The sequence below is a fragment of the Phoca vitulina genome, unplaced genomic scaffold, assembly GCF_004348235.1.
Source record: "Phoca vitulina isolate PV1807 unplaced genomic scaffold, GSC_HSeal_1.0 scaffold38, whole genome shotgun sequence".
Taxonomy (NCBI): domain Eukaryota; kingdom Metazoa; phylum Chordata; class Mammalia; order Carnivora; family Phocidae; genus Phoca; species Phoca vitulina.
Window position 1 is genome coordinate 14,363,178 of NW_022589741.1, and position 14,523 is coordinate 14,377,700.

Below are 14,523 nucleotides of genomic sequence, written 5' to 3' on the forward strand. Positions count from 1 at the left end.
AGCCCAAGTGTCTATGTTTTTAATAAATCCTTCAGGCTCCCAAGGTTTCAGAACCACCACCAACCCACTAGCTGAAGATGACATCCATTGAAAATATCCCAAGCCCCTGTCCACTCCCCAATTCCAGCTTTCCAAGCGGGTGAGGAAGGGTAATGAAGAGTTTCTGGTGTTAGTTTATCATGCAGAAGACAGGGGCGGGACAGGGCAGATTCCAAGGAGAGGAAGGTGAATGGTACCTTCTCTACAGGAGTAAAGGTTCCTGAACGGGCCTCTACATTGAAACCTCCTCACAGCTAGTGGCTACCACTCCATGGGGGTCATAAAGCCAAGGCCAGCCCCTTAGCAGAAGTGGGACTTTTGTCGCACATGCTCTCCAGGTCTTGATAAGAAGTGACCTCCTGGGGGGCACCTGGGTGTCTCAGTCGTTAAGCGTCTGCCTTCAGCTCAGGTCATGATCCCAGGGTCCTGGGATCGAGCCCCGCATCGGGCTCCCTGCTCGGCGGGAAGCCGGCTTCTCCCTCTCCCACTGCCCCTGCTTGTGTTCCTTCTCTCGCTGTGTCTCTCTCCGTCAAATAAATAAAATAAATAAATAAAATCTTTAAAAAAAAAAAAAAGGAGTGATCTCCTGGGCCTTTGATATTTCCACCTCCTCTGCTCATGATGTCATGGAAACTTCTGTGTGGCTGGGTCTGTAAACATAGCAGCCTGCCCTCAACTGTGGTAAGGAAACCAAAGCCCTTCAGGGGTTGTAATAGGGGGCTGGAGGCAACAAGTATCTGAGGGAGTGTGGTGGAGCAGACCCCATCCCCAGGGAGCCCACCGGGCCAGAAACACCAATGGGCCAGAATGGGGTGAGAGACTGCCCATCACACTGTCCATCTGGGGCAGAGGAATGGAAGCAATGAAGGAAGGACACAGGTGGACAGGGAAGGCAAGGGTCCAGCCAAGGCAGAACAACTCCCATGCCTTGCCCGAGAGCCTTGAAAAGTCCAGGCACCTGCTGAGTGAAAGAAGACATCTTTATTGGCTGAGCAAGGGAAGAAGGTACAGTCGATACTCCCATAAACCACCGGTCTCAGGTTCACTTTTTCCGAGGCCAGTTTTCACCAAGATGACTGTACTGAGCATCATTCCGATCTCGAAGGGGCTAGGAGGTGAGAGGGAACAGTGAGGCAGGGTTAGTTTCTCCAGGGAAGACCCCAGTAGGCCCCAGAGATGAGAGCCCATGCCTGAGTTTTCCAGCCCCGCCAGTGATGAGTTCCCCACTAGGACCCTTCATCCGTACACATAACACCTAGCGTCAGGCTCTTCACCCCCTCCCATTCATGTCTCTTTCCCTTTAGGGCTCACCTGATAGAGCTGGTCATTTTCCAACAGAACTTGAGAGTCAGCAGCTAGAAGAAACAGGGGGAAAGAGTCATCAAGGGCCTAGGAGGATGGGACATTGAGACCCCATGACCACTGCAGGAGGACTACAGCTTGTTGTACCCTCAGAAGTCTGCATGGGCAATATGGGCACAAGTCTTCCAATAACCAGTTTTAGGAGTCCTTAGGAGATGCGAGAGTGACTCCAACATGAGACACAACCCACTGCCAGCCCCAGTCTTAGCAGGTGCACACTCATACCCACACCCACAACATACATGTGCATGCACACACACACACACACACTCTGTCCCTTCCACTTACCCTTAGAGAGCCTTCCAGTCTCATGTCCAGCAAAGCAATAAACTCCCAAAGCAAGGAGCAGAGTGGCGATTACGTCAGTGATGACGATACCAGCCAGGGTGGCTGAGTCCAGCTCCACACAGTTCTGACACACTGAGGGGAAGAGGGGCCAGAGGAGAGCTGGAGAGCCTTCAAGACCAGGAACCATCTCTGCCTCCTAGGGCAACCCCAGGACCTCACACCAAGACCTAAACTGCAGTAAGATACCTGGAGAAAGGCCTGCTGATGCCCTGGCTACATCCCCCTCTGCCCTTAATCCCAAGGAATCCCTGAGAAGAGTCAAGAGGCAGTATCAGCTTTGTAAGAATGTAAACAAGGCAGCAAGGCCAAACCACTCTCCCAACCAAGCCTCTACTGCTTGAGTCATAAGGTCCTTGCTGTTTTTTCCATTAGTTAAGCTCCAAAGTCTGGCTCCTACCATTACAAGAGTGACCCCCACTTCGTTTAGAGAACAGGTTGGTCCACCACAGTCCCCTCTGGCTATAAGGTTCTCATATCCAGAGGTCCCATTCATTTCAACTCAAAGGGTCCAGAAGGCACATACTTCGATAATATACTTGCATATAAGGTGTTTTGTCGTCTTGTTCATCTGTCCCTTTGCACCTATACACTCCTCGTGGGTCCAGGATGCGTTTTCCCAAGTTCCACGTTTTATTATGTGGGAGTGGTGTTCCACTCGTTCCCTCTACCAGAATGATACTGGTATTGCAATTCAGGAACACCTTGTCCTCAAGTTCCTCCACGGTTATCTTGTAGGGGCTCACTACAGGGAAAACAACAACAACAATAAAGCCCAACCATGATTGCAGCCAGCTGTTTGGTCTGCAGCAGATGCCTTATTCTGCTGAGGTTTATACTTAAAAAGGACCACTTTCTTTTTTTTTTTTTTAAAGATTTTATTTATTTATTTGACAGAGAGAGACACAGCGAGAGAAGGAACACAAGCAAGGGGAGTGGGAGAGGGAGAAGCAGGCTTCCCGCGGAGCAGGGAGCCCGATGCAGGGCTCGATCCCAGGACGCTGGGATCATGACCTGAGCCGAAGGCAGACGCTTAACGACTGAGCCACCCAGGCGCCCCAAAAAAGGACCACTTTCTAAGTCTAGGACAATTTATGGTTTCTAGTGAGAGAGACAGAAGTCACAAGAAAAAGGCTTTGGGAGACTCCCCATGAACTGCAGGGGCCAGGAACGATGCAAGGATTCAGTCCGAGCAGAGCACAGACCCTGATGGACATGGAGCAAAAGAGGAAATCGTAGAGCCGGGCGGATCCAAGAACCTTCCTGGAAATGAGTTCAGACCACTGATTAGAAGTAGAAGGGGAGTGTAGACTGCTGAAGCACCCAAGAGATATGGAAAGGCAGAAGAACGTTCCTTGGTTGGAGATGGCCACATTTGTTCTCCAACAAAACTATTTTTTTTTAAGATTTTATTTATTTATTTGAGACAGAGAGAAAAGGAGCAGGGGGGTAGGGGGAGGGGCAGAGGGAGAAGCAGCCTCCCTGCTGAGCAGGGAGCCCAAGGAGGGGCTCGACGAGGGGTTCCACGAGGAGCTCGATCCCTTTACCCTAAGATCATGACCTGAGCTGAAGGCAGACGTTGAACTGACTAAGCCACCCAGGTGCCCCTCCAACAAAACTTCTAATTCTACTTCCCAGCCATCTACAACCCTCCCACTTCAACTTCTCATCCTTTTCCCTCCCTCTTTGCCCCTGCCCCAACTACCAAGAGAATGGGACTCTCACTACTAAAGTCTTTCCCGGGACCAGTGATGGTTGGAGTAGGAGAGAAGCTGGTATGAATTATTCCAGAAGGAGACCCAGGGCAAATCTCATGTAAAGATTTTTAGTTGTTCTACCCTTGCTTAAGGGGAGGGAGGTAGAAAAAATTTTTTTATCAAATTCATTCTTGGGGCTCCATACAAGTCAAGACTTATAGGGAGCTTAAGGGCTGGAGGTATGCACAGCACCTCTCTAGATCCACTGGATTCCTTTGACTGAGAGCATCTCCATAGCCCACAGAGGGGATCTGTGTCTCCAATCCCAGGGAAAAGTGGAATCCAGATTTTCCCTGAATTCATCTTCAGTTACCAATTTGAATACAAGAACATCCTCTGGAAAATCCCCAAAAGAGCTGTTTCTCATGTGTCTCAAGCAGGCCAAGATTATATGAGTATATCTCAGGAAGATACATGTACATCAGATGCTTCACATCCTACAGCCACGCTTTCCATGGGGATCTCTTTCCATTGGAAATCCTGGATATCCCAAAGCATTTGTCCCAGTTTGCCTGAGATTGGGGGGTTTCTGGGACAAAGCACTATCAGTTTTAACACCAGGCAAACCAAGATGAGTTGATCATCCTACCACTCCAGATCTACCCTCCTTCCTTCTCCACCTAAAGTTAACTTTCTCTTAAAACATCCCCCTGAGTACTGGGCCATGGCTCCTGGTGGTGACAAATGATGGTCAAATGACTAAGAGTCCTAGATCCCAGAGACTCTCTGTCTTAGAAGGAATAGTGCTCCCTTACCAGCCCTAGGCTCAGGCCCCCGCAGACTGCACATTTCCTGCAGATCTCTGGCCTAAGGCCTTTAGAGAGACATTCAAGGCCAACATGTTCACCTAGCTGGACTCAGTCAAAGCCAAGAGCCTGTTTCCCAAGCCCAAACCCTGTGCTACATCCCAACCCTGCCCTCCTTGACAACTCTGCCTGGTGAAGTAAAGCTAGCATTGAGAAGGACTTTCAAGTGGGGCTCAGTCCAGGTGCTAATGTCCCTCTCAGGTCCCTTCTCCAAGATGCCCCCACCACCTGGAGAAGCCTTACCTTGGGAGAGAAGGACAGCCAGTATCAGGCCAGCCAGAAACCTACAGTGTTCCATTTTCCAGCAGAATTCCTTCAGTAGGTAGACCCGGGTCACAGAACTATCAGCCAGGGTGAGAGATGCCCTCCCCCAACTGACTCACGGGTACCCGGAAAAAGTTAAAGGGGCGGGGGAGGAACCAGAAGACGCCTATTTCTCTGCTCTCTGCCGTTGATCATGGGAGACTGTCAGGGTAGGGGTAGACTGGGGGTGGGGTAGGAAGGAAGCAGGTGCAAATTGCTCTTTCTCCGAGCACTGAGCTTGGGGATGAGGTGGAAGAGAGAGCAGAGAATGTGGAAAAGATTGCCTAGACCTCTAGGAAGTAAAAGAAGATTTAGGATGTTCTTTCCCGAGTCATGGATGAAAACCAGTAATTTCAGAGTTTTTGTCAACAGTGTAACTACATTTACTCACCCCCTGAAAACTGCCAGCTCTCAAAACCCTTGAGAGAAAGTGTGAGCCCCATCCCATAAGCCATACCAGCAAGGTTCCTCCCATTTCTGGTCTTTCTTGGGACCCTGCCCGAGGTCCTCCTTGGGCAGCCTGGGGCACCAGACTAAGTAGCTTCTTACCAGTGAGAGGTTGGGCTTTGGAGCTCCCGAAACCAGACATTTGAATCCCAGCTCTAATACTGCCTACCCACTGGCCCTGGGCCAGTTACAGAATTTTTCAGAGCCTAATTTCCTCAGTATCCCAATAAGGATTCGGACAAAAAGTTTGCCTGGTGCGTGAGATATATCACATTTGCTCAATAAGAGATAGTTATTAATAACAGTATGATTGACTCACAGGCAGAGTATGATTGAGCTCTGGCCCCTGGAAATGTAGGGCTTATCTCGTTGCAATTGTCCTACCTATTCTTGTCCAGGCAGGCACCTTTTTGATGATCTTGTCTCAAAAGAGCAGTGAAAAATTCCTGAACAAGGGCCTGGATTGTGGTGGTTTTCTGCTCAGAGCTCCAGCCTTGCACACATGAGTGTTCTCACTTAAATTCATTAGTTCTAGCAAGAAGCAACAACCAGCTGACGTCCTAGCAACCAGCGGTGGCAGAGATGTTTACCCCTCTCATGAAGAAATGGGCCCAAGCCATCTCCTACCCAGAACCCAAGGGGTTTCTCTGTGCAAGCTGTCTCTGAGATGGGGATCCATCACTCTCCGCCTTTCCCTCCCACCACCTTCCATTCTCTACTCCTTCACAGAAAGCAAGATACATATGCACCTGCAGCCTCGCTGGGGCCCCTCGCTGCCCACATTTGAAGTAGAGGGTGGTGGCTCCGGATTCATGCCTTCTCTCAGGGGCCCCAGCCTGAATGATGCTGGGCGGGGCCAGACTAGCTGCTCTAAGGCAGGCTGGCTGCTGGGAGTTGCTTAGTGCTTCTTCGGGAGGAAAGGCAGAGACTGACATGGAGCTGGGGAAGTATCTGGCTGGCCTCATCTTGGCTGTGACTCTTCTTCAAGGTACGGGGTTCTGGCAGTCCGGAGAAAGGCTCAGGGGAAGAGGTCATTACAGGGAGAGGAAGCCTATTGGGATCTCTAACCTCAAGCCTACCTCAGCTGTCGCACTAGAATTCTGAGAAGGAAGGGCAAAAATGAAGCCTCTTATTGTTCTCTCTTAGAGAGAAGCAGTGTCCCATGGGAGAGCTGGGGTCCTTGTCTCTTAAGAAATGAAATCAAAGGACTTTACTGGCTAGAGGGAGGACCCGGATGCCGCCATCTTAGGTTGCTTGTAGCCCAAAGGGACACAGGCCAGGAACCTGAAAAGAGAAAATATGTGTTCCTTAACTCAGAGCTGGAGTTAGGAGGAGACCTATAAGGCATTCACTCACTCAGTTGGTCAGTTGGTCAACTGGTCAACAAATATGAGTGAGATCCTATTACATGATAGGCTAGGAAGATATAAGGATGAATAAAAAGCTTCTGCCCTAGTGAGCTTATAGTCTAATTGGAGAAATAAGCTTCAGTGTCACCAGACTGAGTAAAAGGTGCTATATAGGATGCCTATATGAATATTCTGTTGGAAATAAGCAACAGGAAGTGGATGAACTGGGTCGATGCCCGGAATCTGGACTAGAGATGGTTCTCCACACACTGGGGGAAGCTAAAACCACGAAAGTTGTTGAAATCATACAAGTACTACGTGAGATGTGAGGAAGAGGGGCTGAGGATGGAACTGAGAGGATATTAACCTTTAAAGAGCAGTTAGAGAAAAACATCTCAGAAAAGAGATAAGAGGACGATCAAAGAGCTGGGATAATCAGATGAGTGCAATATCATAGAAACCAAGGGAGTAGAGAGCTTCCAGAAGGAAAGAATCACCAATAATGAAATATTATAGAGACGTCCTGCTGATAGAAGAATATGTTTAAAAGTTTAAGCCTGTGGGATTTGGCAAAATAAAGGCCATGGATGATTTATAACACTTTCAATGGGGTAGTATGAGTGGAAACCGAATAGAAATGTGTAGAAGGTGAGGGCGGGTGATTAAGTACACCAACTATAGCCTATTTTTAAAGACGTTTGGATGAGAAGAGAAGAGAGTTTGAGGGTAAGTAGAAAAGGAAATAGGATCTAAGATGAAATATTTTTGAGTGTGAGAGAAATGTGAGCACATTTCTAGGCTAAAGGAAAACAGAGAGAGTAAGTTCCTGGAGTTGATGTTGAAAGGATGGAGTCAAGAGTGGGGTCAAGGACACAGAGGAGAAGGCAAACTTACCCTCTGAGATGAGGAGAAATGAAGTGCAAATGGCTTTGGCCATGGGTAGGCGTGTAGATGGGCAGGAAGCTGGAGAGAATCATTACAGCATCCATGTTCTCAACGACCTAAGTGGCAGACGATGTCGCTTGCTGAAACTGAGCTGGGTGATCGCTGAGTGGGGGACTTGAGGAGGATAGTGAGAGTTTAGAATGATTTCTGCAGAAAATGGGAAAAGAGCCACTAAAGACCACACAGGTAGAGGGGCAGGGCTGAAAGCCTGTGTGAGGCAGATAGATATAGCAGAAAGAGCAACAGAAACCTGAGCTCTGGGTCCAGCTCAGCCACTTATGAGCTGTGTGAACTTGGAGGATGCCTCCTTCCTACGGGCTCTGTCCTCTTACAAGTCAACCTAGGAAATTTGGATACAAGAGCTCTCAAATCCTAAAAAGAAAGAAGACTCAGAGAAACAAAATTAAAGGATGTCAGCAATCAGTTGGACCCTCTCCCCTATAGAATCAGAGTTAGAACGAGGGGCCTCTTTGTTCCTCCCATGATGATCAGGTGGTCAGGGAGAACCGCTGGTGAGAAATCTGCGTAACTGTTTGCCTTGCCTTTTTTTTCTTTTATTCACTCATTCATTCATTCATGCACTCATTCAACAAATATAAAGCTCCTACCATGTTCCAAACACTATGTTAGGTACTATTAATAATCGGTTCAGTCCTGCAAGAGGTTCTAAAACAACTGACTCCTTCCAACTGTTTCCATCATACTTTTTTTCCCTTCGTACTTTGATTCATGCTTCATCTGTCCCCATCACACACTCCACCTCTAGACACACTACCTCTCTGTCCTTTTCCAACCTGTGTCTTTGCTCAGCTATTCTTTCTCCCCAGGATGCCTTTCTCTGTCCGGTGAATACCTAATCATTCAAGGCCCAACCAAATGTCACCTTCTCTGTTAAGTTTTCCCTGTCCCTGACTCTGGCGCAAAATCAATAGCTTCTAGCCCCTTTCAAATGCATTCACATGAGTACTAAAGATAATTTCTAAGTTCTATTATATTAATTACATGTGTATTTATTTTTCCTACTTCATTGTAAACTCTTTGGAAGCAGCGAGTTAGTTCTTTGTATCACCACTCTTATCTTTTCACATTGCTTAATCATGCCAGGTACATCATAGTGCATGGTAAATGTTTGCATTCGATCCAATTGAACTGAATTCCGGTGCTAGTTCTCTGTAGTCCATCTACCAGTGCAACTCTACTACTCTGAGTTTTGACACATATTTGAGGGCTATCGAATAGCTACCTCCCCTAGTATGTCCAGGGTTCCTACAAAAAAATGGATCACCAAGGCTGAGGACTTTAGAAGTCTTTAGTTAGTGTAACCCCACTTTTTGCCAGAGCTTTAGCTGCTAAAAAAAACAGAGCATTCTAGACTGTAATAGGCAATACCTTTATGTATATTGCAGTATGGTTCTAATGCTAACCATCCGGAGTTAACATCAGACCCCACAGGTCAAGGGCACTGGGCCCAACAAGAATGCCCTCACTTTAAGTTCCAGGTACAAGTTCAGGGGTTCCTATACCACCTACACTTCTGACAAACTGGGTACAAATCTGGAGGGTTCCCAGATTTAACAATTTGTTAGAACAACTCACAAAACTCGGGAAAGCACCATATTTACTATTACAGTTCAGATTTTTATTTAAGATTTATTTATTTATTTATTTATTTGAGAGAGAGAGAGCACGAGCAGGGTGAGGGGCAGAAGGAGAGGCAAGCTCTTTGCTGAGCAGGGAGCCCAACGCGGGGCTCAATCCCAGAACTCCAGGACCACGACCTGAGCTGAAGGCAGATGCTTAATGACTGAGCCATCCAGGCACCCCTTTATTATTACAGTTTAATTATAAAAAATAAAATCAGGATTTTCCAAATGAAGAGATGCATAAGGTGAGGTCTGAGAGGGCCCTGAACACAGAGCTCCTGTGCTCTCTCCCTGTGGAATCAGAATATATCACGCTCCTGGTACATTGATGCATTCACCAACCAGGAAGCTCCACTGAGGTGTTTTTTTTTTCTTGACTTTTTTTTTTTTTTTAAGAGAAAGAGGGAGCAGGGGGAGGGGCAGAGAGAGAGGGTGAGAATCTCAAGTAGGCTCTGTGCCCAGCACAAAGTCCAACCCGGGGCTTGATCTCACCACCCAGAGATCATGACCTGAGCCAAAACCAAGAGTTAGATATTCAACGAACTGAGCCACCCAGGGGCACCTCCACTGAGTTTTGTTTTGTTTTGTTTTAAGATTTTATTTATTTATTTGACAGAGAGAGAGAGAACAAGCAGGGGGAGTGGCAGGCAGAGGGAGAGGGAGAAGCAGATTCCCCCACTGAGAAAGGGGCCCAATGCAGGGCTTGATCCCAGGACCCTGGGATCATGACCTGAGTTGAAGGCAGACACTTAACCAACTGAGCCACCCAGGCGCCCCTCCACTGAGTTTTTATTGGGGTTTCATGACATAGGTATAATTGAATTATTGGCCATGTGACTGGACTCAATCTCCAGCTCCCTTCCCCTCCCAGGGCTCAAATTCCCAGATTACATGGGTCTTGACCAGACCCATCCTGAGTCATCTTGTAAAACAAATTCATGTATGGTCCAAAAGCCCACCAAGGGGCATCTGAGTGGCTCAGTCCATTGAGCGTCCAACTTTTGATTTTGGCTTGTATCATGATCTCTGGGTGAGTGGGGCTCCGTACTCAGTAGGGAGTCTGCTTCTCTCTCTCTCCCTCTCCCTCAAGCCCTCTCCCCCTCATGTGCTCTCCCGTGCTTTCTCTCAAATAAATAAACAAATCTTAAAAAAAAAAAAAAAAGCCCGCCAAGAATAAAAAAGACACCCGTATCACTCATGAAATTCCAAGGCTTTAGAAATTCCCTCCTAGGAATCCATGATAAAGACCAGACAAATTCTTTATTATACAACACCCTGAATTTAATTTGGTGATGTAGGCTACAACCCAGGGAAGTAAGTCTAGATACTACCCACTCTCTGAGATTAGGATATCTAATCTATCTTGGCCTCAAATGACCAAGGAAATGACATCTCAGGGCATCTGGACAACTCCATGCCCAGCTGATCCTCTGTCTCTCTTCTGTCTCTACAGGTACTATAGCCCAGAAGAAAGAAGGTAGGCTGAATGGCTTCTTTACATCCTCAAACACTGAGAAAATTCACAGAAATATGGTTCCTATGCTAATAGTCCTATAGGACTGAGTGACAGAGGGGATGGGATGATCAGTGATAATAGCAAACCTCTCATTGTCAACCAAATGAGTGGCCAGTCATGACCTTTCTGGGCACCTTTCCTGTAGCCAAACAATTAACTCTCTAGTTCTTGGAGTAGAAACAGGACCCCAGCAGCTAGGCATTACTCAAAGTGGGACCCATGAACCAACACCATTGGCATCATGTTAGAAATGCCCCATTTCATCTCCTTCCCAGAACTACTAAATAGAATCTGAAATTCTCACCAGATTCCCCATGTGGTCCATGTGCACATTAAAGTTTGAGAACCACCACTACAATGGTCTTGTTGTGATACCTTGGGGCAGGGAAAATTTCAGAGGAAAGATCCTTAACAGACGGTGGCTTTTCCCTTTTCAGAAGTTCCTGTGGTAAAAGTAGATGGCAATCGAGAAGATGGTTCGGTATTTCTGATTTGTGACTCAAAAGACACAAATATCATATGGTTTAAAGACGGGAAGGCAACAACTTCCTCGCATAAAAATAAAAACAAGTTTGATCTGGGAAGCAGTATCATGGACCCTCAAGGGATATATCAGTGTCAAGGATCAAAGAACATTTCAAAACCACTCCAAGTATATTACAGAAGTATGTAATCCCCTTTGGTTTGTTTGTTGTCCAATTAAGCAGTACTGCTGTTCTGGTGGGCTTCCTATCCCTGGTGAGTGTGGGAAGAGACACTCAGTGGTTCTCGTTCTCTTAATCTCAGCGTGCCTCTTTTTGAATATAACAAGACAGTTCCCCCATCTTCTTGGAAAAGCATAACCAGTCCTGTAAAACCTGGTTTAATTTTGGATAGGCCTTCATGGATTGGAGCAGTCAGCTATTCATATAAACTGAGTTGGGGTAGCCCAGGGAGACAGAGGGGATTATAAGGTGAGCAGCAATGAAATGTAGAAGGCAGTTGACCACGGAGAAAGGGATCTGATCTTCCTTCTATTTCACATAGTTCCTGGTGGTCAGACTATATAGGCTTCCCTAGGATGCCTGGGGGACAGAGGGATATCAAGTGTATTGCATTCTTAGTCCGGGGATCTTCCCAGGCAATTCCCTTACCATACCTTGCACAGAGAGAGGAATCTGCTACCCCAAATGGAGGCATTAGCACGTGTAGGTGAGAGTAAAAGATTCAGAAGAACCACTTTCACACCCTGACGGAGTATTGTCCCTCCCTTTCCCCACAGTGTGTCAGAACTGCATTGACCTGAATGCAGGCACTGTATCTGGCTTTGTCTTCGCTGAAATCTTCAGCATTTTCTTCCTTGCTGTCGGGGTTTACTTCATTGCTGGACAGGATGGAGTTCGCCAGTCAAGAGGTAAAAGAAGGTTCCTCAGTAAGAGATGAGACCACCTGGGACCCTGAGTTTCCTTCCTACCAAAGAGACCCAATAGAAGAGATGAGGTGGGCATGTATTGCCATCTAGCCCAATTGGGTGTAAAGGACACTGGTGTGTCCACAGCATAATTACCTGTCTCGAGATCCACCTCCCTCTGATTTTCCTCCGATTCCTCTGATTTTAAAAAAAAACTCTTTAACTGAACCAAAACCTACAGAGAGAAACATGCATGAATGACAAGCATACAGCTAAACAAGCAAACTTACCCACGAATCCAACACCCAGTTTAAGAAAGAGAATATTACCCACACCCTAGACGTCCCCCTTGTGGTCAATTCCAGCCTGTGCCTCTCCCCCAAAGCGAGTACTAGCCTGACTTCTAAGAACGTTGATTAATTTTGCCTGTTTTCACTCCTTATGTCAATGGACTCCAGAAGTACTCTTGTGTGTGTGCCTCTGGTACTCAAAAAAACACGCCTGTGAGATCTTTCCGCCTTGCTGTATGTAGATGTATTTCACTCTTACTGCTATTTAGTGCTCCGGTGTGTGAATATAACCCAATTTCTTCACCATTCTACCTTGCGGTTTTTTTTTTTTTTTTGTAGCTTCAGACAAGCAGACTCTGTTGTCCAATGACCAGCTTTACCAGGTAAGGGAAGGGGGAATGAAAGAGACACTGCTACAGTTAGTAGTACAATTGGGGGATGGGGGACAAGTTATTCAGAGGATACTATACAGATAAGGAACTGCTTAGGGCAATACCAAATGATTACATAGTTGCACTTTGGGTAGAATGGATGAAATGAAGAGAAAGGTTGAGAGAGATTGAGGTCAGGATCCAGGGAGAAAAAGCTGAAGAACACAGAGAGAGGGACACACAAAGAAACTGAATACAGAGCCTCCACCCTCCTTGTCCTCTTTCCACCCCCAGGACAGTGAAGCACCCACTCCAAAGCCTTGCACATGAAAAGCATTCAATAAATATGCATCAAATTAATTCACAGAGGAGGAGGGAAAGTGAGTTTATGACCGTGCTGTCCTTTCTAGCCCCTCAGAGATCGGGAAAATGACCAATACGGCCACCTTGAAGGAAAGCGATTGAGGAAAAACTGAACTCAGGACTCAAAGTAGGTGTGTCCTTCTACACCAATTCTAAGAAATTACCTTTCCTGGGGCGCCTGGGTGGCTCAGTAGGGTAAGTGTCTGATTCTTGATTTCAGCTCAGGTCATGATCTCAGGGTTGTGAGCCCCTCACTGAGCTCTGTGCTCAGCACGGAACCTGCTTAAGATTCTCTCTCACCCTCTCCCTCTCCCCCTCCCCGCCAGTGCTCGCTCACTCTCTCTCACTCTCTAGAAGAAGAAAAAAAAAAACACCTTTCCTTTACCTGCCTTCCCATCTGTTGCCAAGTCTATCTCCTTTTTCCAAACAGCTATAAGCTTAGGAGAGGGTGGGTGACTGATAGTCCCTTGTCATGAGGGGACTGTCCTGTGCATTGCAGGGTTTTTAGCAGCATCCCTGGCCTCAATCCACCAAATCCCAGGAGTATCCCCAGTTGTAACAATCAAAAGTATCTCCAGATATTTCAAGTGTATCCTCTGGGGCAAAATCAGCATTCGTTACGAACCACTGACCTATATTAACCTTTTGATCAACCAGTCAATCAATCAGAAGTTCTGATTCAATCAATCAAGTTTCAACCAGGAAAACAGGACCCAAGCACTATTTGGTTTTCTGAACCAATTCCAATTTTTTCTTTTTTCAATCCAGGTGTTCTCCCTTTGAATAGTTCTCAGAAACATGGCAATACGTTTTGGAGCACTCCTAGCAAAGAGACGGTCAGCCCTAAATCTAGATTCAAGTCTCCCAAAGGTGACAAATAGAGAAGAAAAGCCCATCAGGGCAAATTTGGATTTTTCTCAAAATAAATAAACTAAAAGTAAAGTAAAAATATGGATGGTGTTGCAGGAGCGCCACCTATTGGGAGGTAATTTTTCTGTAAAAGAAAACTGAAAAGGTCAAATAACCCCCTCTATTTGAATGTTACTTTTTTAAAGTTCTAATTTTTATTTACCTTCTGTATAAGTCATAATTTACATGGTTCAAATATACAATGAAGGTCTCCCTCCACCTCCATCCCCAGCCATTCAGCTGTCCTTTCCAGAGACAAACAATATTCTAGTTTCTTATATATCTTTATTAGGTATATAAGGTATTATAAATCAGAGGTATTCTAGGCATACGTAAGCAAACTCTCTTTTTTTTTCCATAAGCAAACTCTTAAGTACACATTATTCTTCCCTTCCCTATTTTTCACACAAATGGTACCATGCTATACATCTTGCACTTTTCGCCTAATAAAACTTAAGATTATTTCATACCAGCAAGTAAAGGAGCGCCTTTTTTTTTAATGCAACCACATTGCACAGACTCACTATGATTTATTTAATCAGTCCTCTATTAATGGACAAAATATTACTGCCAATATTTTGCTCTTAAAATACTGCAATGACTAACACTGTATAAATGTCATTTTAAAAATAATTGTATTGAGGTATAAATTATATGCTATAAAATTCACTCATTTTAAGCAATTTCT

At 46.0% G+C, this 14,523-nt stretch overlaps 2 protein-coding genes across 2 annotated transcripts; one reads left to right on the plus strand and one right to left on the minus strand.

Annotated features, from left to right (window-relative positions):
• Nucleotides 1-1,015: 1,015 nt before the first annotated feature.
• Nucleotides 1,016-4,734, minus strand: CD3D (CD3d molecule). The gene is made up of 5 exons (XM_032428015.1): nt 4,553-4,734; nt 2,273-2,491; nt 1,690-1,821; nt 1,351-1,394; nt 1,016-1,147 (listed from the first exon to the last, which is right to left on the minus strand). Exons 1-5 carry the CDS (start codon nt 4,605-4,607, stop codon nt 1,082-1,084), a joined length of 516 nt encoding a protein of 171 aa, XP_032283906.1. The 5' UTR covers nt 4,608-4,734; the 3' UTR covers nt 1,016-1,081.
• A 1,231-nt stretch (nt 4,735-5,965) lies between these two features.
• Nucleotides 5,966-13,848, plus strand: CD3G (CD3g molecule). The gene is made up of 7 exons (XM_032428012.1): nt 5,966-6,047; nt 10,450-10,473; nt 10,950-11,177; nt 11,774-11,905; nt 12,532-12,575; nt 12,974-13,057; nt 13,695-13,848. The coding sequence occupies exons 1-6, from the start codon at nt 5,993-5,995 to the stop codon at nt 13,037-13,039; spliced, it is 549 nt and encodes a 182-aa protein (XP_032283903.1). The 5' UTR covers nt 5,966-5,992; the 3' UTR covers nt 13,040-13,057; nt 13,695-13,848.
• Nucleotides 13,849-14,523: the final 675 nt, after the last annotated feature.